Here is a 23,106-nt window from a genome sequence, read left to right as displayed (position 1 = left end):
AGCGGAAATATTGTAAAAAGGAATAATAGCAGGGTTTAAAATGTTGCCGTACTCATTGCTTCAGTAGCGCAATGGACTGACACTACTTACCTCAGCAATAAGCGATTAAAACATCTGTTCGAATCCTGTAAAAGCAACGTTTTTGCCTTTTTAACGCAACATTACAATAAGCTACCAAGCTCATTCCTGGGGAGTGTTCCCCTTCAGGTTACAATATGTAGTGTTTTTATTTCTTAATAGCCGCAAAACCAGCCATGAACAGAGCCACGAGGTGATGGCATGACTGCTGCACGGCTGCAGCAGTGCAGCACCGAGTAAGATAGACAGAAACGCTGGCTCCGCTTTTGGGAAGGGCGAAATTTTGCTACATCGGAGAAATTGACGTCATAATGACATCACATCCGATCATGACGTCGCTACTGGTGATGGTGTCACCAGGCGATTCAGGCATATGCAAAGTTGACCCCACCGGGCGTTCCATCCAGGCGTCCGTACGGCGTCATTCATTGGCGCTTCTTCGAACGCCGCCCCTCTATAACATCTAGAAGCAGACGCAGTGCAGCAGGAATCAGCGGCGTTGCAATTTGGTTTACAGCGCGGAGTAATATAGACAGGAATATTAATAATAAAAAAAATAATTGGTTCACAGGAAGGGAAAAGCGCAGTATCTGTCACACTTGTTTCTGTGGACATTTGAACCGCAAAATTTCACCTTTCCCAAAAGCGGAGCGCCCCGCCGGGGTGGTGCAGTGGTAAGACGCCCGACTACTGTACTGGAGTTCCTGTACTGTACTGGAGTTTATGAAATCTGCATCTATGCAGATGATATATGTATTTGAATATCCAGTGTAACCCATCCCCAAGTTCATGCGAGGCTTCAAAAGGCTTCAACGATATTGGCGTCGTACCTTCTACAAGACCTAAGCATTTCGACCGATGTCTCCTAGAGGCATTTACCCGTAAAATAATATCACGTTACTACATATGCATCAATGGCAAATAATGAGAAGAAAACTTGTAGCGATTGTCCAAGTTCTCTCCTTCCTAGGGGCAAAGTCGTGGGGCGCACCAGTGCACTCGATGCTTTAACTGTGCCTGTCACTGTTTCTGGGCTTCATGTGATACAGCTTCCCCACATTTAATAACATTAGAAAAACGAGCCTGAAGACTCTTCAAAGGCTACAACGTCAAGCTTTTTCTATATGCCTTGGACTCCCTAAATGTGTCTCAACAACAGCGACTGTTCTTGTCGCCCGGAAATGTCCCGTTACTGCCCAAATCTTGCTCTTGACACAATGTGAAGACATATTCGGCACCTAACAAGAGTCTTCAGTCATCACTTAGCAACCCTTCCAATAATTAGCCCAAGCACTGCATTCGCCAAAGTTAGAGAAGCTCATCACACCTATATTCTATTCCTTCGCAATTCAGCCGTGCCCTAAGACCATGATCCCCATATGAAGCTCACATGAACCTCGGACACAAATTTACACTAATCAAATTGCGAAGAAAGCCAGAATGTATAATCTGCTCGTAAACAAATGACGTTGAATTATCTGCATTTCAAACATCAACATCGCATACATGTCTATCCAAACGGCTCAGTTGATCCAGCTCTGTGGGGTCTGTGGCAATGCGAGTGCCCGAAACACCGCGCGAGGAGACGACCTACACGCCATGGCAACACAGCTGGGACTCACACCACTGAACACCGGCGAGCCCACCTTCCGGCGACGCGGCACACTCGGCTCCTGCATAGACGTTGCGTTCGCGTCCAGCGGCATCGAGGCGACCTGGAATCGCGCACCATCACTTTGGGGCTCTGGTCACTTCTCTATCCTCATTGAGCCCACTGCCAAGGAAGCTCGCGCCACGCGCACTTACTCCATTGTCAACTGGAACCGATTCCGCAGCGAAGTAGAAGCCGCAGCTACGTCCGGCGCGGATTTCTTCTCCAGTCTCGTCCGTAGCGCGTTCGCAGCCACTCGCCGCGTAGAGGTTCGGGCAGGGCAACCAACGCCCGACAACAAGCTGCTCGACCTGAGACAAAAACGCGACAAAGCTGAGCGACGAGCACGGCGGACGGACCGACCAACCGACTGGACAGTATACAATCGGCTGGACGCAGCAGCGAGGCGGCATTCCAACAAACTTTACCGCCTGCAGTGGGCATCGCTCTGCAGGAAGATGGAGGAGGACTGTAGCTCGCGGTGGCTCTTTACCATCCTGCGATGCGTCACAACGCCACAAGCGAACCCGCAGCCGCTGGCCGCTGTCGCCATCTCTAGCGGCCTTAGCTACGAGGAGCTAGCTGAGCGGTTTGCGGACCGCTTTGCGCCGCAAAGCCCCGCGAACGCAGGCAGCCAAACTTCACCTGTGAGTCCCGGAGACAGAGCCAGCGCTCCTACCCCTGGTGACCCTTGTGATGCCCTCTTCACAGTGACGGAGCTCAACAATGCGCTACAGCGCTGCCACCGTCGCTCGGCGCCAGGGCCGGATGGGGTGACTTACCAGATGCTGCGCAACCTTGACGCAGATCAACGGCTGGTTCTCCTGCAGCAGATCAACCTAGTGTGGGAACGCGGGACCCTCCCGGAGGACTGGCGCACGGCAGTCGTCTGCCCCATCCTCAAGCCAGGACGCCCACCAACCCAGCTCGTGGGATACCGTCCAGTGGCGCTAACATCTGCGGCTGGTAAGCTCATGGAACACATGGCTTTACATCGTCTTAACGAGCAGGCTGCGGCGGCGGATTTGTTTGATGAGCGGCAGACGGGCTTTCGCGGAATGTGGTGCACTGCGGATTCCATCTCCGATGTTGTCAGCGCGCTCGAGCACGCGAAGGCAGTGAGGCAAGTTGCGTTGCTTCTACTGCTGGACGTGACGGGCGCGTTTGATAACGTCTGCCGCGCTCCCATTCTCGCGACGCTTGAGAGGGCTGGCATGGGCGGACGCTTGCTACAATACGTTCGGAGCTTTTTCCAGGCGCGCTCCATGCGCGTTCGCGTGGGGGGTGCTCTCTCGGCGCCTCGCCCGGTCGGGCTAGGTGTGCGGCAGGGCTCTGTCCTGTCACCTTTTCTTTTCAATGTGGCGATGTCGGTGGTGCCAGGCTGCCTGCCTGCAGGCTGCCGGCATCATGCGTACATCTTCATATACGCAGATGACATTGCTCTGTGGTGCCTGGGACCGCCGGGCGAGACAGCACGGGTGCGCGCGTGCCTGCAGGCAGCTCTGACGGCGGTGAGCGACTGTTTTGCGCGGCCTAGGTCTCTCGCTCAGCGCGGACAAATCCGTCGCAATGGCCTGTGTTCCGAGCTCGCGCAAACGACCACCGCCGCTCACACTGGACGGGACCCTCTTGCCGTGGTGACGTTCGGTGCGGTACCTGGGGTTGGACATAGACCAGCGCCTTTCCTTCCGACCCGCGGCGATCAAGGCCTGCCTGCAGATGAAGAGAACCACCGCCGCCGTACACAGGCTCACTGCTCGAGGCCAGGGCATCTCCCAGCAAGCAGCTTTACGGCTGTACAACTCCGCGGCTCTGGGGGCAATACTCTACGCGCTACCGCTCGTCACACTGCGCAAACCATGCTGGAAGAAGCTAGAGGTCGAGCATCGCAAGGCGCTCCGCATTTGCCTCGGCCTTCCTCAGAACTCTCAATGCGCAGCTACTTTGGCCGAGGCAGGTGCGTGGCCTTTACAACTTCAGGCCACGCGGCGGGCGCTCCGACACATCGATCGCCTACAGCGCGCAAAGGACGGCGGCCCGCTATTATATCGGTTGCGACATCATCGCCATTCGCGTATGGGAGCGGCGCTGCTCGAGTACGAGCAGCTCACCAATGCAACGCCCGCCTACGACCTCTTCTCGCCCTGGCCCGCTGCTACGGAGGTTCAGCGAGAGATTGTCGGAATCGCGGGGAAACGCACCACACCGCCCTGTGCAGTGCAGCAGCTGACCAGAGCCGTCATCTACGAGGAACACACACACCACCTCCTCGTTTACACCGATGGCTCCGTGGCCAGAGACAGTTGCTCGCTAGCAGCGGCGGCTACCATCCCCGCCCTGCAACTGCACAGACAGCTGCACCTGTCATACCTGGGTTCTTCCACCACGGCGGAGCTGCTGGGCCTACGCCTAGGCCTGGACCTACTGCTTGAACTGACTCCGCCGCCACCCAGGTGTGCCGTGCTATGTGACTCCCGCGCTGCCCTCAGCCGCCTTAGAACCACCGGCCGGGGAACTCCGCTGCTGTGTCAGATTCGCGCGCGTCTCAAGCGCTTGGCGGAGCGTGGCTGCGCTATACGGGCACAGTGGATCCCCGGGCACTGCGGCATAGAGGGCAACAAACGTGCCGACGAGCTCGCGACCGCAGCACATGAACTCCCTCCTAGCGACGAGCAACTCGCTTTGGAGGATGTGCGTGCGGTAATCGACGATCACCTCCAGACGCAGCACCCCGAACACGCATCGCAAGAGGTGAGCGCATTCACAGTGTCAGCGGCCGCTCGCTGACTCGGCTGCAACGCGCAATGATCCTCCGTGCACGCATTGGATGTGTGTGGCCTGGGGAACGACGGATGCGCCACGGACTTGCCACTAGTGACGTGTGTGACGGCTGTGGAGCGGTAGGAACTTTCGAACATATTCTACTGCGCTGCACCGCGCTAGCCGAACCACGACGTGAGTTGCTGGCGGCTTACAGAGCGCAGGGGGTAATCCCGGACAGCGTAGCTGTGCTCCTGTGGCCGCCGGGCTGTGCGCGCGTCCGCGAACGAGCTCACGTGAGCCTGTGTGAGTACATCGAACAGGCGGGCTTGATGACCCGCCTATTTCACCTCGCCAGATAGTGCGCGCTGGGACTGAACGCTCCAAGTGTGCTATTTCCCACAATAACGGCCGATCGCCCACGACAGCCGTCAGTGCTTTGTACAGTTGGCCAGTGCGTGCGCTGTGAAGTTGCCTGGACGCAGAGCTATTGCGGAGGCCCGCCCGATGGGCCGAGTGCTCAGTGACTTAAGACATTTGCGGGTGGGCCTCAAGCAAACTGCTGTATACTGTACCATAGTGTATATATTTCTTTTATTTTTACCTACCCTTTTCTTTCTCCCTATCACTCACCTCTTTGATTTCCTCTACCTTTTCCTTGCTATCCCTTTATTTCCGCCGCCCCAGTTCAGGTGCTTCAGATATAAGATAGCAGATACCGGGGCTGGCAAACATGTTTTCTTTCCTTTTGTGCATACAATAAATAACCATTACAACAACAACAACAAGTAAATTCTTATAAAGGTTTAAACGTCGTGTCTCACTTCTACTGCTGCTGAACTAGCTGCCATACGCGCTGCAGTTGAATTCATTTGCCAAGAACCTCCACATGACTGGACCATGTTCACATATTCTAAAGCTGCCTTTGAGGGCCTACAAGCTGCACTAAGCCGCGGGTCCCATGGCCAAATCGTTGGCGAGATCACAAGCTGTACCACATCGAGGGTTAACACAGCATGTGCGCTTCGCTCTTTGGCACTGGAGATTACACTTTCAGCGGGGAACGCGGGGGAGTTTTGCAACCGCTGCCTCAGGGCACTGGACCCTGGACTGTGCCTTTGCCTTCCCGGTAAGATAACGCGTCGAGAAGCAACGTTGCTGTGCCGGTTATCGCTCGTTGTTGCCTTCACGAACAAATATGCTTTCCTGATTGGAATGACGGAGAGCGTTAACTGTGAAAATTGTGGCTGTAAACAGACAGTCAAACATCTCGTGTGGGAATCCTGCATTTCTGAAGGACAGACACGAGTTGCGTTGTACGCTGGACCACCTCGATTCTCACCCTTTAACGGCGAATAAGATCCTTCGTTCATGGCCACGATAGTTGACTGCCTTCAAGACATACAGGGGAATTGTTTAGTTACCTAGCAGCCACCGGCTTGAGTGACGCTCTACGTCCTTTTTCGCTTCCTCTCTTTATTCCCCTTATTCCCTTTCCACTTTATCCGTGCCTATTCTAGAGCTTTTGCTAGCAAGGCTGGAGCTCATGACACACAGGGCAATTTTTTTTTGCCCGCGTTCGTTGCAGTGTTATATATAATTATAATTGGTTTACAGGAAAGGAAAGGCGCAGTATTTGTTGCACTTTCACCTGCAAGTGTGAGATTACACGATAGACCGTCTTGGCGCGTAGCGTTCCTTGGCACGCATTCGTTTGCTGTCGTTGGTTTTGTTTTGGGGTTTAACGTTCCAAAGCGACTCAGGCTATGAGAGACGCCGCAGTGGAGGAATTCAGAAATTTCGACCACCTGGGGTTCTTTACAGCGCTCATTAAGCGTGGGATTGGAGGTACGGCGTCGTTCCTATCGCGCAGAGGTCTCATAGCCACACTACGTTTGGACATAGGCCAAAAGCGCCTGAAGCGAAAGCGACACGCACGGATTTTCTAGGTTTTGAAGCGAAATCTTCACTGGCCGCGACGCAGCGATTTTGTCGTGCACCAATTTCCATCGTGGTTGCACCGCTCTTTCCACTTCCACTCACATCTTCCTCCCTTCCCTCACAGCGAGTTTAAGCTGTCCACAGAGCAAGCGCGTCAGATACTGCGCCTTTCCTTTCTTATATGAACCAATTAAAAAAAAGCAGAGAGGCAGCCCAGGGTCATGCGATGTCACCTTGAACAACCTTGAAGGTAAAAGACATTTACTGCGCCTTTCGTTTCTTAATGTACAATGTACAAGAACAAAATATGAAAACATAATTAGTTGTCCACACAATGTATAATGATGTCCGGCTGACGGCACTCGTGGAGTTTTTTGCGCACTCGTGCGCTGCCACACGTTCGGCTGGTCGCCACTCATGCCGTGCCGTAAGTTCGAATGGAGCGAGCACGACATGAGTGTGCGGCATAGTGTCACCGTGGGGACAGACGGTGGGAGCGTAGTGCAATCGCGTCGTGCAGCGCGCAGACGACGCTGTCATAGTATCCGTGTTGGTTCTACGGCGTAATTTGGACCACCTGGGGATCTTTAGCGTGCGCTGACAATAACATCGCACAGCACACGGACACCTCTTCGTTTCGCCTCCATCCTCCAAGGGTAGATGATCGAGACTACCTCAGTAATCTGCGATTTGCTGATGACATTGCCTTGATAAGCAACTCGGGGGAAGAACTGCAAATAATGATTGATGACTTAGACAGGAAAAGTAGAAAGGTGGGCTTCAAAATCAATATGCAGAAGACTAAGGTAATGTTCAACTGCCTCGGGAAGGAACAGCAGTTTACATTAGGCAGCGAAGTACTGGAAGCAGTAGCCGAATATGTCTACTTAGGACAGGTAGTAACCGCCGATCCGGACCATGAAAAGGAAATAACAAGAAGAATAAGATGGGGACGGAACGCATTTGGCAAGCAGTCGCAGATTATGACTAGCAGCTTACCGGTATCGCTCAAGATGAAAGTATACAACAGTTGCGTCTTACCTATACTTACCTATGGGGCTAAAACGTGGAGGCTAACAAAGAGGGTATTAAGTTATAGTGCCTGGAAATATACTAGGCACTATACTTAAGTTGAGGAGAACGTAGAGGGCTATGGAAAGAAAAATGGTAGAGGTAACATTCAGAGATAGGAAGCCGCCTGCAGAGTGATTGGGTCAGAGAAATAACCAAGTTACCGACATTCTAGCAGAAATTAAGAAGAAATGAACGTGGGCAGGACATGTAGTGTGAAGAGAGGATAACCGACGGTCGCTTAGGGTAACAAACTGGATTCCAAGGGAAGGAAAGCGTAGCAGGGGGCGGTAGAAAGTAAGGTGGGCGGATGATTTGGTTTGGTTTGTGGGGTTTAACGTCCCAAAGCGACTCAGGCTATAAGACACGCCGTAGTGGAGGACTCCGGAAATTTCGACCACCTGGGGATCTTTAACGTGCGCTGACATCTCACAGCACACGGACACCACTTCGTTTCGCCTCCATCGAAACGCAGCCGCCGAGGTCGGGTTCGAGCCCGGATATTCCAGACAGTAGTCGGGCGTCATACCACTGCACCACCCTGCGGGGCGGTTGAGAAGTTCGCAGGGGTCAAGTGGATGCAGCTAGCACAGAACCATTTTAATTGGAAAAATATGGGAGAGGCCCTCGCTCTGCAGTGAGTATAGTCAGGCTGCTGCTGCTGCTGATGATGATGATGAAACGCAGCCGCCGAGGTCGGGATCGATCCCGGGCACTCCGGCACTAAGACGCCCGACTACTATGCCGGAGTACGCGGATTCGATACCAACCTCGGCGGCTGCGTTTCGATGGAGTTGCAACGAAAAGTCCGTGTGCTGTGCGATGTCGGCGTTACTGCTGTTGTTGTGGCTGTAGGAAGAAGGAAAATAAAATGCATGGGCCTGCTACTGGCTCTGTAGCTGAGCCACCTCCGCTGCCTCGTGCGGACAGAAGAGAGACCCTGATGGTTCTGGGGCAGATAGGTCACCGCCGCTTGCGGCGGGGGCTAGCCTGCCACCGAGCTTTTATCTGTTGTAGGCCGTCATTGCACCCATCACCGCTTCGGTGGTGGACGACGACTGTTGCGGCGCGCGTCTTTCTCTCCCTCTCCCTCTTCCTTTTCTTTCTTCTCTATTTTCTCTTCTGTCTGCACGAGACAGCGGAGGTGGCTCAGCTACGGAGCCAGTAGCAGGCCCGGGCATTTTCTTTTTTTTTTCTTTTTTTAGTCGATATTTATTTCCGCAGGGCATCAGTATGATATGAGATGAAGGATGAATTAATGATTAAATGAATGGAAAAAGGTTGGCTGATTTTATGAAGTCCAGAAGTGAGCAATGATGAGGTCCCTGCATCCAAGTGACGTATGACGCAGGATTGGTTGCTGAAAGGCCAGCTATGCTCAGGTGCCCGATCCGTGTTGGTTTGAGTGCTGGGCAGTCCCACAGCAAGTGGTGGATGTCGGCCTCGATATCTCCGTTTTTACAGATCGGGCATCCTGGGCGAGGATATAAGTGTTGGAAGTGCGACCACGTCCTAGTGACAGCTGGTGTAAGGCCAACACCGACCCGGATCCTCCTAAGCGCAACCTCCTCTGCACGGGTGTGACCGCGGGGAAGGGATATCGCACACGGAGGGATAAGTGCACGTGTGCGGCGCCGGAGGTGCTCCTTTCTTGACAAAAGGAGGGTAGCGTCGTCCACTTCGAGGAGCCGTGGGATTGACGCGTCTTGGTTCACGAGGCGGGTTGCTAAATCAGCTTGACTTTGGGAAGGCAGCAGATCCCGTGGGACCCACTCAATGCGTATTGATTGCGGAATGTGCGCCGCAAGCTGGTGGATGTCTTGGCAAATTTTAGGGCAGCGGCTGACACGTCAGAGCAGACGTACTGCTTGAAGTGCGTCAGTGCGGATGACAACGTGTGTTGTAGGGAGCATGGTTATGGAAGCCACGGAGCAGAGTGCCTCCTGAACTGCCACGAGCTCAGCGCAGAAAGATGTAAGTGGTTCCGAAAGTTGAAGCGTAGTTGTCTGATTCAGGCTAGGTCTCCGTGGACAGTAGATTGCCGTTTTGGCTTCACAGCCTTGCAGGCTTCCATCTACGTACACTACTATGGAATCTTGAGGCAGGTGATTATCTTGCTCTTCAAATTTCTGGCGAAGCAACGATGCTGAGTTGGCAGACTTTGGTCTGCGGATGTCAGTTGGCTTGTTGTCTCCTAACTGTATAAATTTCCAGGGAGGGATAACTGGCGCAGGTGGCTGAAGAATAATGTGTGACGTTGCATACGCCCTCAGTGCTTGCGTGGAATGTGACAAAGTGGCCTTGAGTCTGTGAGCATCGCGGCGCTGCTGCACCAGTTCATCGATGGTGTTGAGCTGCGCATTCTCCTGTAACGCTATGACCGGTGTGAGTCGTGGAAGGCATGTTATGGTCCTCATAGCTTTTCGATTTACGGCTTCAAGGCGATCCCATTGTGCTCTTGTAAGATGCTGGAACTGGGCCTGATAAACAATACGTGTCTGCAGAACCGCCCTCACTAACTGGCGTGCAACAGATGAGCCAGCGCCACCCGTTTTAGGTGCAATTCGTCTTATTAAACTCATAGTATGAAGTGGTTGCTTTTTTGCCTGAGAAAGCCAAGCAGTCGCTGATCCTGATTGGTGAATTGTTAAGCCCAGAATTTTCAGGTTCGAACTTTATTGCATTGGGGTGCCTGATAGAGAGAGACGGATTGGATTTGAGGTAAGCTTACGGCGTCCCCAGCGGTTGGCGACAGACGTGTATGAAGTTTTACACACAGAAAGTTGAAGGCCAGTGGAGGATGCGTAATCATAGCTTACGTCGAATGCTGACTGAAGGGCGGCCTCTTGAGTGAAAAGATCACGGTGAGTGATCCATACCGTGATATCTGCGTATTGCAAAAACTTGATTTCAGGGATATCATGTAAGCGCCACGCCAATGGGATGAAAGTAATATTGAACAACGTCGGAGACAATACTGATCCCTGGGGCACGCCATGTAGTGAAACGAATCAACCAACAGTGCCACCGCTGAGGCGTATTGCAAATTTTCTTCCGTCCAAAAATGATGCGACAAAAGTGCGTACTCTCGGAGGGAGATGAAGCATGTCAATGGCATTCAGGATTGCAGCATGACTGATGTTGTCATATGCCTTTTCAACGTCCATTGCTAATATGGTACGTACATTGCGGCTGCTGGTAAATGATAGAACTGCTGATGCCAAGACAGCCAACCCGTCCTCTGTACCTATGTATGGACGAAATCCAATTTGAGCAAGGTGATAAAAACCGTGCTGTTCAAGCCACCAAGAAAGTCGTGTGGCTAGCATTTTCTCTGCGAGCTTGCAAGGCGTTGATGTTAAGGATATTGGTCATAAGTTGGCGAGGTCTGTTGGAGGCTTCTCAGGTTTGCGAATAGGGATCACGACAGCGGTTTTCCAGCTCTCAGGTACGACACCATCAAGCCACACTTTGTTTATGCTGTCTAGTAGTTGAGGAAGTGCAGCAGTAAACCTCATACTGAAGTTTGTCCAGGCTGGGCGCTGTTTTCCGTTTCGCATCGTTAATTGCAGCCAGCAGCTCTCAGATCGAAAAGGGGCTCGCAATTCCATCTATGTCGGCAGCAGATGGTAGTTTCCATACGTCTGCAGGGATACCTGCCAAATTAAGATTTGCAGCTGAAGGAGGCAGTATATCGTATTTTTGGAAAAATTTTCGAGCAGCTTCTTTGGCGGAATCGCCCGGCGACAGATTAGCCGCAAAGCATGCTGTTGCTGCTGCGTCAGTAGAACGACGACCGTGTTCCATTGCACGGAACGTTCGCCAGAGTGAGGCATTCGATGATTTATCAGAAAATTGTTCACACCATGCATGCCACTGGCGTCGCGATAGATCGCGTTTATATCTCCGAGCCTTTGCAGTAAGATAATTCAGTCGTGTACGTGCCTGCCCCGAAGTAGGATCTCGCGTAGCAGCCAGCTCAGCTTGACGGCGGGCTGCCCACAAGTTAAGCAGGCCGAGATCTGGTGCCAGTCGACCTACATCAATCCAGGTAGTAGTCGTAGCGCTGTTTAGTGCTCTCTGTATACGGTCAACAAGGAGTGACGGCGAATCTGAAGGCATAATGTCGAGACCTGAGCGAAATGTGTCCCAGTTTATCACAGAACATTTGCGGCGTAAAGGGCGGAAACGGGAGGGATGGAGACCGATGAGGATAGGGTGGTGATCACTTCCACAGCAGTCTGGCTCCATGTGCCATGAGAGAGTCCCCGCACCCAACCACCACGTCGTCTGGAGCCTAGGCAGCACTACGTATGTGACGCACAGGCCGTGTTGCTGTCCCAGGGTGATTAAGCAGAACAAACAGGGCATCAGTGAAGGCGTCCCGCACACGCCTACCACGAGGGCTTGCAGTCGGATACCCCCAATCCGGGTTAGGGGCGTTAAAGTCGCCTCCGACTAAAATTGGACACCCGAGGTATTGCCGGCGAACACTTAATAACCAGCCAAGACTAAGACGGGAAGAGGCGCCTCCAGCTGGTCGAACATAATATGAAACGAGAACAACGGTTCCTTTCAGAAATTTCGCAGCAACTGCTACTACCTCTTGGTATGATGTGCACCAGTTTTCGAGAGAAAGGCGCACATGAGGAATACGCGTTTCAACATATACAGCCGCCTTTCCCGGGGGAGAAGCAGTTTGCACGCGACGGTCGGTCATTGAAGGAGACACGTAGCCGCTGAAGCCCGGAATTGATGGCAAGGCGTTCGTTTCCTGAAGTAACATAGCCCACACCCGAATCTTGTTAAATCGCAGTCGGGTCTTGAGCTCGCCCACCTTCGTGGTAATGCCTCTGCAGTTCCACTGTAGTACACCAGGACGACCGGATTTCGCCATTTTCGTGTGCTAGTCCGAGCGCTGCAGTATCACAGATGTCAGGTTGGACAACTGGTTGATCATATAGCGGAGCAGCGATGTTGCAGAGTTATCATTGGGTGTTGTGGTACACTGGGGAGATGTAGCAAATGGCCCTGTTGCGGCGGCGGTGTTGGGCAATTACTAGATTTGGCGGTTACTTCTGCAGCTCGCCGACGTCGAGCAAGCATTTCGCGGTGTTGTCGGAGCTTAGCGACCTCTGCTAAGAGACGATTGATTTGCTCATCCACTACAGCCATATCGTCGTCTGGTAGTTCAGTACGCTGCTGTATTGGCTGTTGTCGACGGCGTTTCTTGAGCACCGTATCATTAGACTTTGTCTTAGCTCGAGGTGCATTCGAAGCGGGCTCAGGAAGCTCTGGCCACTTTTATTTTCCTTCTTCCTACACCCACAGCAACAACAGAAGAGAAAATAAGGGAGAAAGGAAAAAGAAGAGGGGGAGAAAGACGCGCGCCGCAACAACAGCCGTCGTCCGCCACCGAAGCGGTGGCGGGTGCAGACGGCCCACAACAGATTCAGTGGCAGGCAACTGTGCGCCAGGGACCGATCGGAGGCAGATTTCTTCGCCCACATAAGTGAGCGCGCGAAAACGGCTACAACTAAGTGTACTGTGGCCGCAGGTACACGGGTGCCCGATATAAAGGCGGGGACACATGTCCGAAAAGCGAGTGCGATCAGCTCCGGCGCGCCGCGTCCGGACGAGTTCGATCCGGCAAACCGGCGCTCTTCGCCCGCGTCCAACCGGGCAGATGTCTCCGGCAGTCCGCATGCGAAGCGACGCTCCGGCGGGTGGCTGCAGCCAATGCGAAGGAGAACAGCGGCGACGTCACGGTGACGTAGGGGCTGTGCGGTGGACCGCCTCTTGGCTCCACCGCCGAGGTGCTGCCGTGCGGACGACGCGGACGCGCCGGCCGCTGGCATCTGAAAAACCCTTCAGTATTGTTTCTTCGTGTACATAAAAAGTCCCTAAATACAGGACTGTCAAGTACAAGTAAATTGTGAACATCGCCGGCCGATACTGACGTGCTGCTACGAGTGATAATTGCGACACAAGCGAGTTTGTTCGCACAACCACTGCTGCTGCCTGCCCGGTCGATCGCAAAAACGTCTGCTCGCTCCGCTGCCGAATGCGCCGCTCAAATCGAGCTTATGTTCATTCTTTTATAAGATGGCCTTCTCAGTACGCTGGTGATGAAATCCGAACCTTTATTACAGCGTTGGCCCGTTCCGAAGCGCGGTCCGCAGCCTCTTCGGTACGACACCAGCTAGGCCTAGCGACGACTAGGGCAAGCACGAATGGGTGGAGTTCGTCGCCCAGCGCGTCCGCGGGTGGCATCGTTGCCGAAAGCTTCGTACGTGTGCAGGCATGCTGTTGTTGCACGAGCACAGTAGACAATCATTCTGATAATATCGCTGTTTTGGCATTTCTTGTACGAGCGTGAATTCATGCGAAGTTTACCAAGCCAAGCAGCCTTCCGTCTCCGCTGCGCGGTGACACCGGCTGTGGGCGGAGCTTGAGGAAGCTCGCTCTCCCGGACGCACGGTGCTCCATGTGTCCCGGTTGGCAGTGCGGCGGCACTTCGCATGCGGCGTTCGCTGCGGCACGCCGGTCGAGCTTCACATGTGTCTCCTGCTTAAAGCTCCTCAACCTTCGTGCCGCGCGCCGTGTTCCCAGCGTCGTGCCATCTGCGCTCGTCGGCGTGAACTATGGACTATATACAATCACATCGAAGCGGCTTGCCGTCGCCATGCAAAGCGTCTCCGTCGGCGAAGCTGGGCCAGCTTCTGTGCGGCCCTCTCGCGCGCCGGACGTCATCAACACCGAGTGTGGCGCATAATGCGCTCGTTCCTGCAACCTGACATCCCATGGTGTCCGGTTGTCGCCGTGGCCATTCAACGAGGCTTCACCAACCTCGAACTTGCGGAGCAACTGGCCACCCAGTTTGCACCGCCCACAGTAGCCTCAACCGCTCCTTTTTCGCCACTTCGGGTTCGACCTGCCGGTGCCCTCTGCATTGTTCCTAGTGTTGCACACCAGATCTCTGCCCTGTGTGACGCGGACTTCACCCCAATTGAGCTCCGTCGCGCCTTAGACCACCACAAGAAGCATGGTGCCTCCGGTCTAGACGGAGTCACCTATCAAATGCTCCGAAACCTCCAGAAACAGCAGCAAAACCAACTGCTCGCAGCATTCAACGAGGTCTCGAGCAGTGGGAACATCCCGCAAGCTTGGCGTGTGGCTGCTGTCGTTCCTATCCTCAAGAGGGGCAAGCCCCGCAACAACCTCACTTCATATCGACCGGTTTACCTCACTTCCGCTCCTGGAAAAGTGTTTGAGGACATGGCTCTTCATCGGCTCAACTAGGAGCCAAGGCTACCAACGCGCTAGCCCCACAACAGAGCGGTTTCCGAATCCTACGCTCCACAGCGGACTCCATCGCCGATGTCGTCTCGACTTTGGAGCAAGCTCACCTGTCCCGTCATGCCGGCTTCTTCATCCTGCTCGACGGGAAGAGTGCCTTCGACTCCCTCCCACACTGGGCCATTTTGGACTCGCTTAAGGCCATGGGATAAGTGGACACTTGCTCGACTATGTCCGTGCTTTCCTCAGCGACAGAACTATCCGTGTGCGCGTTCGCTCTGAACGCAGCGCTCCTCGCCCTGTGCCATGTGGTGTCCCCCAGGGCAGTGTTTTGAGCCCCTTTCTTTTCAACTTGGGTGCTAGCGGGACTAGCAGACAGCATGGGCCATCTACTTCGAGATGTTGTGCGTGTTGCCGTCTACACTGACGACGTAGCCCTTTTCGCCACCTCCCCGACAATTAGGTGTCATGACAAAGTGCGCCTCCTACAGTGTGCTCTGGACAGTGTTGTGGCCTTCCTGGCAAACATCGGAATGACTGCCTCCAGTGATAAGACAAAGGCACTACTGGTACAGTCATGTGGCTACACTGCGCGTTGGCAGCTCGTCAAACTTCGTATCGGCGGCCAATATCTCCCGTGGTGCAAGCAGGTACGGTACCTAGGTCTGCTCACTGACTGCACACTAAAGCGGTCTCCCGCTGTCAACGACCTCCTCAAAGAGACGAAGCGAGTCGCTGCTCAAGCACGTCGCTTTCTTGCGCGCGGCGAAGGTGCCACACCTGCATTATGCCAGCGACTATACGACGCTGTCGCTACGTCGAAGGTGCTCTATGTCCTGCCTCTGGTCAACCTCGCCCCATTCAAGTGGCATTCCCTTGACGCAGACCACCGGACAGCTCTCCGGCTCTTTTACGGCCTGCCCAGCTTCTCTCAAATTCCTGCCACTTATGCGGAGATACGCTCTTCGCCTGTCTCCCTCAGAGCGCTCCAAACGCTCCTTAACCACGTCGAGCGTATCCACCGAGCACCTGAGTTTGCGCCTCTGCTCCGCTACTTGCTCGGCAACAGTCGCTCACGAGTGGGAAGGGCGCTGCTACTCTTCAACGAGCTTCTCGGTCCTCCCAACTCGGCGCACCTACCGAGGCCTCCCCATCGTTACCGCCCACCGCAAGTCGCCGCAAACCTTCCGGGAGTAACAGCTAAACGCTTCACCCCGCTCTGTGCTCTCCAGCAAGAGGTGGCAGCAGTGCAGCATGAACTCTTCACAATTTCGAGTTCATGTATACTGACGGATCCGTCTCAAACCAAGGAAACTCTGCTACGGCAGCTTGTGTTGCCCCTGTCTTGGGCTTAAAAAAGCAGTGCAAGCTTCCCACGCCCATCCCCTCCACCGTCGCAGAGCTCGCCGCTATCGACCTTGCTTTCGAACTCATCCTTGATATGCCGCGCCCTATCAATGCGGCAAACATGACTGACTCCCGTTCGTCATTGCAGAGCCTGCTCAACCACGAGAGAGGCCACAACCTCCCGCTCGTCATCGTCACCAAGCTCGACGAGTTGGAGCTGCGCGGAGCTCAAGTCGTCTTCCAATGGACGCCCTCACATGCTGGCATCCATGGAAACGAGACCGCCGATCAGCTGGCCAAGCAGGCGCACCACCTCCCCGTGCCCCTCTCGTCATCAGCCTCCCACTACGATCCAGTGAGACTCATTATCGCTCGCTACGTTCGCCGCGAACACCCTGACAAGCATGTGGCCGCCAACCAGCCCATCGGCCTACTCGACGCGCGAGCCTTCGACCGTGGGGACTTTGTCTGCCTCCTGCGTCTGCGCATCGGTTGTGTGCGGACTACTGAACGAATGTCGCGCCTCCGCCATGCTCCCAGTGCAGTGTGTATTCTGTGTGGTGCCCCCAAAGAAACCCTCGAGCTCTTGCTCTGTGTCTGACCCTCCCTGCGACAACAGCGAGCTGCCCTTCAACTGGGCTACCGACATCTGGGACTTCCCTCGTCAACGCTGAGTGAAGAGCTGTATCCGTCAGTCAAGCAAACTGCCGCCCTCAGTCTCCTCCTTGTGTTTCTGGAGGACACACAACTGCGCCCCCGCCTCTAACACCGCAGGTGTGAGCCCCTCTGGCATTGCCGCGCCTTCTCCTCCCCCCTGCCTCCCTTTGCCACTCCTCCCCCTCACTATCTATCACTTCTCTCCACTTACCCCTCCCCCGCACAGCCCCGTTGCGGTGGTCCCTAATCTGTACTAGGAGACAGTTATAGGGCTGTGCTCCCCAATTTCTTCACCCCCCGCCTATTCAAGAACCTCAAGTTTTACCTGCTCTGGTTTGCCTCCTTCGCGGCACGGTCGAAGCGCGACTTTTCCGAGAATCGGAATGGGCAGAACCGACGGCGTCGCCCTTTTACATTTCCATGTTCCTATACAGCTTCCATGTTTTACATGTTCCTATACCGCTTCCGAAGAGCGGCCGCCTGCGCGACCGTCATAAATAAACTCGCGTCAAGCTGCCACTTGACCTTGGCCGCCTCTTCGGAATCTCCCCCTCGACAGTGGACCTGCGGTAAGCACTTCGTTTCTGGGAGAAGCCTTGGAAACCTAACTGTCGATTCATGGACCTCCGGCTTTCCGGTTCTGTCTTCGTAACCGTTGTACTTCAGCACGTTGAGCACAGCCACGGCTGCTGAATGGAGGCGCAAGTGCGCCTCCATTGAGCGGCCGTGGCACAGCAAACATGCGCCGCAGTGCCAGATGGCCCGGCTTCATCCATTGCGACGCAAAGCAAACGCACACACAATTGTGAAAGGCTACCCAGCGACGGCCGCGACATTCGCAACTGGCACGCCCCTCTCTCACTATCTTACTCCATGCGGTAGCTCCGGCCCCTCAGTGTTAAGTCGCGTGATGCGGGCGTCGCCACTTTCCCTTCCTCCTCTTCAAGTTCATGGAGAGACGGATAGACAGAGAGAGCGGCTTCTACTACAGCTCTGCGGCCGCTCCACCTCCTCAATGCTGAGCCGCGAGACGCGCGCGTAGCCATCTTGTTGTTGTGCCTGTAGGAAGAAAGAAAAGAAAATGCACGGGCCTGCTACTGGCTCTGTAGCTGAGCCACCTCCGCTGCCTCGTGCAGACAGAAGAGATTTATTTATTTATTTATAGGGAGGGAAAGGCGCGGTAACTGTCTCACTTGTTTTTCTGTGGACACGGCAACCGCGCCGTAAGGGAAGGGAGGAAGATGGGAGTGAAAGTTGAAAGAGAGCCATTTTGGCGCAAAATAACCGCAAATGACCACCCCGACCGCAAGTCTCTTCTCGATACCCGCCAGTGCCCCTACAGCATCTCCGTAGTCCACTCCGACCATTTGGTCGCGTTGGAATTTATCACTATTGGCCTCTACCATGCACCCCCACGGCGAATCGCTGGATAATCGTGACCGTCCATCGTTTCACTGTCGAAGCGTATCGCCGCCACAGAAGCTCGACATTTAATAACGCGGTAGCGTTAAGGAGCTCGTGTCGCAGAAAAGCCGGTGTCGTCGGCGGCGTTGGCCGTGAGCGATAAATCCCAGCACGCACTTCATGCATGCGCTTCATAAATAAAAAGCAACTTCCAAGATGGGTTGGGTGGGAATCGAACCAGGGTCTCCGGAGTGTGAGACGGAGACGCTACCACTCAGCCACGAGTTCAATGCTTGAAAGCGGTACAAAAGCGCTTCTAGTGAATACGGTTTGCCTTAGAAACGTGCCGTAGAACGTTATACTGCGGTGTATATCGGTAATTATGAGCATGTTACTTACAGAAGTCGCAGTTACACGAGTAGCGAAGTACGTTTCCGCTACATTTCTTCTGCGCTCTGCGCACGTGCAGAGCCATCTTGCGGCAAACACAGAAGAACCCCTCCTCGCAATGTGCGGCGCTGCCCCAACACGTGGCGCGCCACTCGCCCCTGACGTTTCGCCGTGCACCCTCACGGGTTGTAGAATCAAGCGTCTTTCCTTTCTTTAGATCACTATCTTCGCTCGCCCGCTTTTCCCCTTCGGGCCGCGCGGGTACCGGTGCGAGGATGCCCCAATACCCTTGCATTTAATAAGTTTTCTCGCTCTCTTCCCTTCCAACATCCAGCGTGCGTCACTCGAACAGTGGTGTTTAGGCGACGCGGCTCCTCTTTCCGCTCACAGCGCGATTGCTAGGTGCAGCGTCTGATGCCGGACGCCTCTGACGTGATCGCTGTGCCGTAGCGCTTCTGCTGGGAAAGCGTCCCCTGCGATGTGTGCCGAGTTGCTTCCGAGGAATCATGCTTCTGCGTGGTGCTCCCATGCGAGATAGAGGACGATCCCATCAAGGCGTCAGCCCAATGATCGCGTCCGCCTTCATGGCGCGTCGCTGCCCGGCTTTCTCCCTCCGAGACACCGAGTTCTTTGTTTCGTTCCGCTTGCTCAGGCGCACGTTTCGTTGCCGCGCCGAACGCTGTGTGACTCAAGAGCATACCGAGCGAATGAGTGGGCGGTGCGAACGAGGTGCAATATTGCTATCGCGTTCCACTCTTGAAGGCGAAACTTAAGCGTCCTCCAATTTTATTTTTATTTTTGCTACTGACCTGAATTAGTGCTGTAATGTGGCGCTTGTGAACATTCTCAAGGCTCGGTAAAAAAACAACATTAATAGTCAAGAAAGTAGAAGGTTGGACAGCGGTCGATATAGCCTCAGTTGCTCAGTTGGTAAGAACACCGGAAACAACGATATTCGGCGGTCGTGGGTTCGGTTTCCATCATCGACGACACGTTCGTTTTCCTTCTACTTTGTCTTTAATTGTATATGTCCCAAAATTGATTATATCACAAATTCTAGTCAGCAACAAAAAGCAAAAAAAAAAATTCTACGCTTTCCTTGACATCCCCGTCTGTTGGCTTCTTTCCTTTGTGTATCACAACGAGCCCCTCATGTACACTTCAATTCTTTTGCTTACGAAATACCCAGTGTCAATGATCTTTCGCAGTCATGAGACTCATCACACACTTCTGCTTTAGCGTGTGTCGTGTAAAGCTGGTCCGTATCCCGTGGATTTCCTGTGTTGTTACAGAGCGTATGCTTTCTGCCGCTGCCACGCAGCTGTTAGCGACCTCTCGACGGGATATGACTTTCCTGGGCCCTATAGCTAAGGCATTTGGTTGCCAGCTTTCGAGAGGGAACTGTGTGCCCGCCTATTCTGTTTGACTTCCGAGCATGGAATCACATATATCGCTACCGGAAGCCGGAATTACCAGCGACGGCACACCCACGGGTATGGGGTTCTATAATATTTTTTTTTTTCTGACTCTAAACATTGTCCGTTGCCGACAGAAGCGTACGTAACACCCGTTTCCCCTGCAGTCACTCGTGCTGCATGTATCGGTGCGGAAAAAAAGTCATTGGAGCACGCCTTCGCTTCTAATATTTTTCATGACTTGAGTAATTAAATCTTGCAACTGTGATGTGTACATGCTAGTAGTAGACGCCAGTGCGCTTTGTGCAAATAATTTTTTTTTATGTCCGACACGGAAGTTAAAGTTAAATTGGTTCACAGGAAGGGAAAGGCGCAGTAACTGTCACACTTGCTCTGTGGACACCCGAACCGCGCCGTAAGGGAAGGGAGGAAGGTGGGAATGAAAGTGGAAAGAGAGAAGGAGGAGCCGTAGTGGAGGGCTACGGAGTAATTTCGACCACCTGGGGATCTTTAACGTGCGCTGACATCGCACAGCACACGGACGCCACTTCGTGCTGTGCGATGTCAGCGCACGTTAAAGATCCCCAGGTGGTCGAAATTACTCCGTAGCCGGAATAGCGTGCTCCGTTTACTTATGTCCGCACCTGTACCTAGGGCCGTTGGCCTGCAGACCATGAGCACTTTTTTTTTCCTTCCCCGGGAGTTCGTGCACAGAGGAGGAAAAGGTTGGACACATGAAAAAAAGAGAAGTAAAACACACAAACGACAATGATATTTCTAGTATTTGTGCAGAGCGGTCTAGTATTTGTGCAATATGTTTTTCTGAAAGCAGCCTAATGAAGTCCCGTTTTCACTTCCAAAGCAGCGGCAATATAATAACTGTAGCCGCGTGTTAAGATACGACTTCTCACTGCAACTGTCAATCAGACGCCTAGAAGAGGCGCAGCTAAAGATAAGGTTTGTTTTGCTATTTGATTGATGAAATGTAAAAAAAAGCAACAAATAATGGCATGCAGCGAAGCCAATGTATTACGCTGGGTTCTGCTCTATTCGCAGTTCATACGCTCTCTTTGCGTAACAAGTACCACCACGTTTACTCAGCGCCATGTTGGCAGTATACTTGCAGTAGGTGAGCACTTTTAAAACAGTTTCGGAATTTTTGACTCCAATCGACTTACTAACCATTCGACTGAAATATGTAGTACAATAGCTGGAGCACTGAAGGTTGAAAACAAATATTATTAAAGATTTTGGTGTAGGAAAAAAATTAATGTGTTAATTAAAGCTATAAGAGCTAGAATAGCATAATGAAAACTTACCTCAGGGTACTACTGAGAAACGATTACAAGTTGGAGCAGTTGCTTCTGCAACATGAGCATTTGAAGGAACCTACCTGTCTCAGCCCCATCTTCCCTGATGGGGCGGCGGGGGCTAGTCTGCCACCGAATTTTTTTATCTATTGTAGGCCGTCATTGCACCCGCCACCACATCGGTGGTGGACGACGGCTGTTGTTGCGGCGCGCGTCTTTCTTTCCCTTTTTCTTTTCTATCTTCTCTATTTTCTCTTCTGTCTGCACGAGGCAGCGGAGGTGGCTTAGCTACAGAGCCAGTAGCAAGGCCCGTGCATTTTATTTTCCTTCTTTCTACAGCCACAACAATAATACTCCCCTGATGGGGCTGGGAAAACAATACTCCCCCTGATGGGGCTGGGACAGGTAGGTCACCGCCGCTTGCGGCGGGGGCCATCCTGCCACAAAATTTTTATCTGTTGTAGGCCGTCATTGCACCCGTCTACCATGCCCGCCACCTTTTCGGTGGTGGACGACGGCTGTTATTGCGGCGCGCGTCTTTCTCTCCCTCTTCCTTTTCTTTCTTCTCTATTTTCTCTTCTGTCTGCTCGTGGCAGCGGAGGTGGATCAGCTAGAGAGCCAGTAGCAGGCCCGTGCATTTTCTTTTCCTTCTTCCTACAGCCACAACAACAACAACAACAACAACAACAACAACAACAACAACAACAACAACAACAACAACAACAACAACAACAACAACAACAACAACAACAACAACAACAACAACAACAACAACAACAACAACAACGACAACAACAACAACGACAACGACAACAACAACAACAACAACAACAACAAAACAGGTAGGTCACCGCCGCTTGCGGCGGGGGCTGGCCTGCCACAGAATTTTTATCTGTTGTAGTTCGTCATTGCACCCGCCACCGTTTCGGTGGAGGACGACGGCTGTTGTTGCGGCGCACGTCTTTCTCTCCCTCTTCCCTTTCTTTCTTCTCTATTTTCTCTTCTGTCTGCAGGACGCAAAGATCCCCAGGTGGAAATTACTCCGTAGCCCTTTACTACGGCTCCTCTTTATCTCTTTCCACTTTCTATCCCACCTTCCTCCTACTTTTACGGCGCGGTTGAGGTGTCCACATAAAATAAGTGAGACAGTTACCGCGCCTTTCCCTTCCTATAAATCAATCAAACAGGCAGCGGAGGTGGCTCATTTACCGAGCCAGTACCAGACCTGTGCATTTTCTTTTGCTTATTCCTACAGCCACAACAACAAGCGTCACTCTCACGCTACACGCAGAACGTCCACCTGAAGTCGTTAAACGTCACAAGGGAGTGCCGCGCAGTCAGCTGGACGATACTCCGGTAGAAGAGAAGGAAGACTGGGACGTCGCTTTCATCTGCTGTGTGGCACTGGTGTTCTGTGCGTCCATCTCCTCCACATCGGGCTTGTTCTACGTGTACTTCATGGATGCGTTTGGTGTCAACCGGGAAGCCGCCTCCTGGCCAAGCACAACCATGGGAGTTGTACAGGCTTCCGCAGGTTCGAACTTCGAGATATATTTACGCATCCCAATTCTTTCAAACATTAGTTCTTAACGCAATGTTTGCCTTGTTACGAACTAATGGTATTAAACTGAAAGCCATATTTTTCAGTTTGTGGTGCGCCTAGGCAGATTACCGCAAAATCTATCACCTAAGACTGGTCATTGCGCCAGCGTCTTTGTACTTAAAAGGGCAGCCTATATTTCTCAAAAACAAAGACGAAAGCAAATGTTCCCTTTCTCACTTT

At 53.1% G+C, this 23,106-nt stretch overlaps 1 protein-coding gene across 1 annotated transcript in view; it reads left to right on the top strand.

The window, feature by feature from the left end:
• Positions 1 to 15,180: 15,180 nt before the first annotated feature.
• Positions 15,181 to 23,106, top strand: part of LOC146200266 (monocarboxylate transporter 12-like) — a 41,171-nt gene continuing 33,245 nt past the window's right edge. Inside the window, exons 1-3 of the mRNA XM_084592313.1 lie at positions 15,181 to 15,369; positions 16,296 to 16,638; positions 22,579 to 22,857. Of these exons, the coding sequence (XP_084448439.1) occupies positions 15,181 to 15,369; positions 16,296 to 16,638; positions 22,579 to 22,857 (811 nt within the window). The remainder of the gene's footprint in view (positions 15,370 to 16,295; positions 16,639 to 22,578; positions 22,858 to 23,106) is intronic.

This window comes from Amblyomma maculatum, chromosome 2 (assembly GCF_055883805.1).
Source record: "Amblyomma maculatum isolate TAMU_Amacu chromosome 2, ASM5588380v1, whole genome shotgun sequence".
NCBI classification, from domain to species: Eukaryota; Metazoa; Arthropoda; class Arachnida; order Ixodida; family Ixodidae; genus Amblyomma; species Amblyomma maculatum.
The sequence above is the reverse complement of the archived record's forward strand: the minus strand, read 5'-3'. Positions and strand labels throughout refer to the sequence as shown.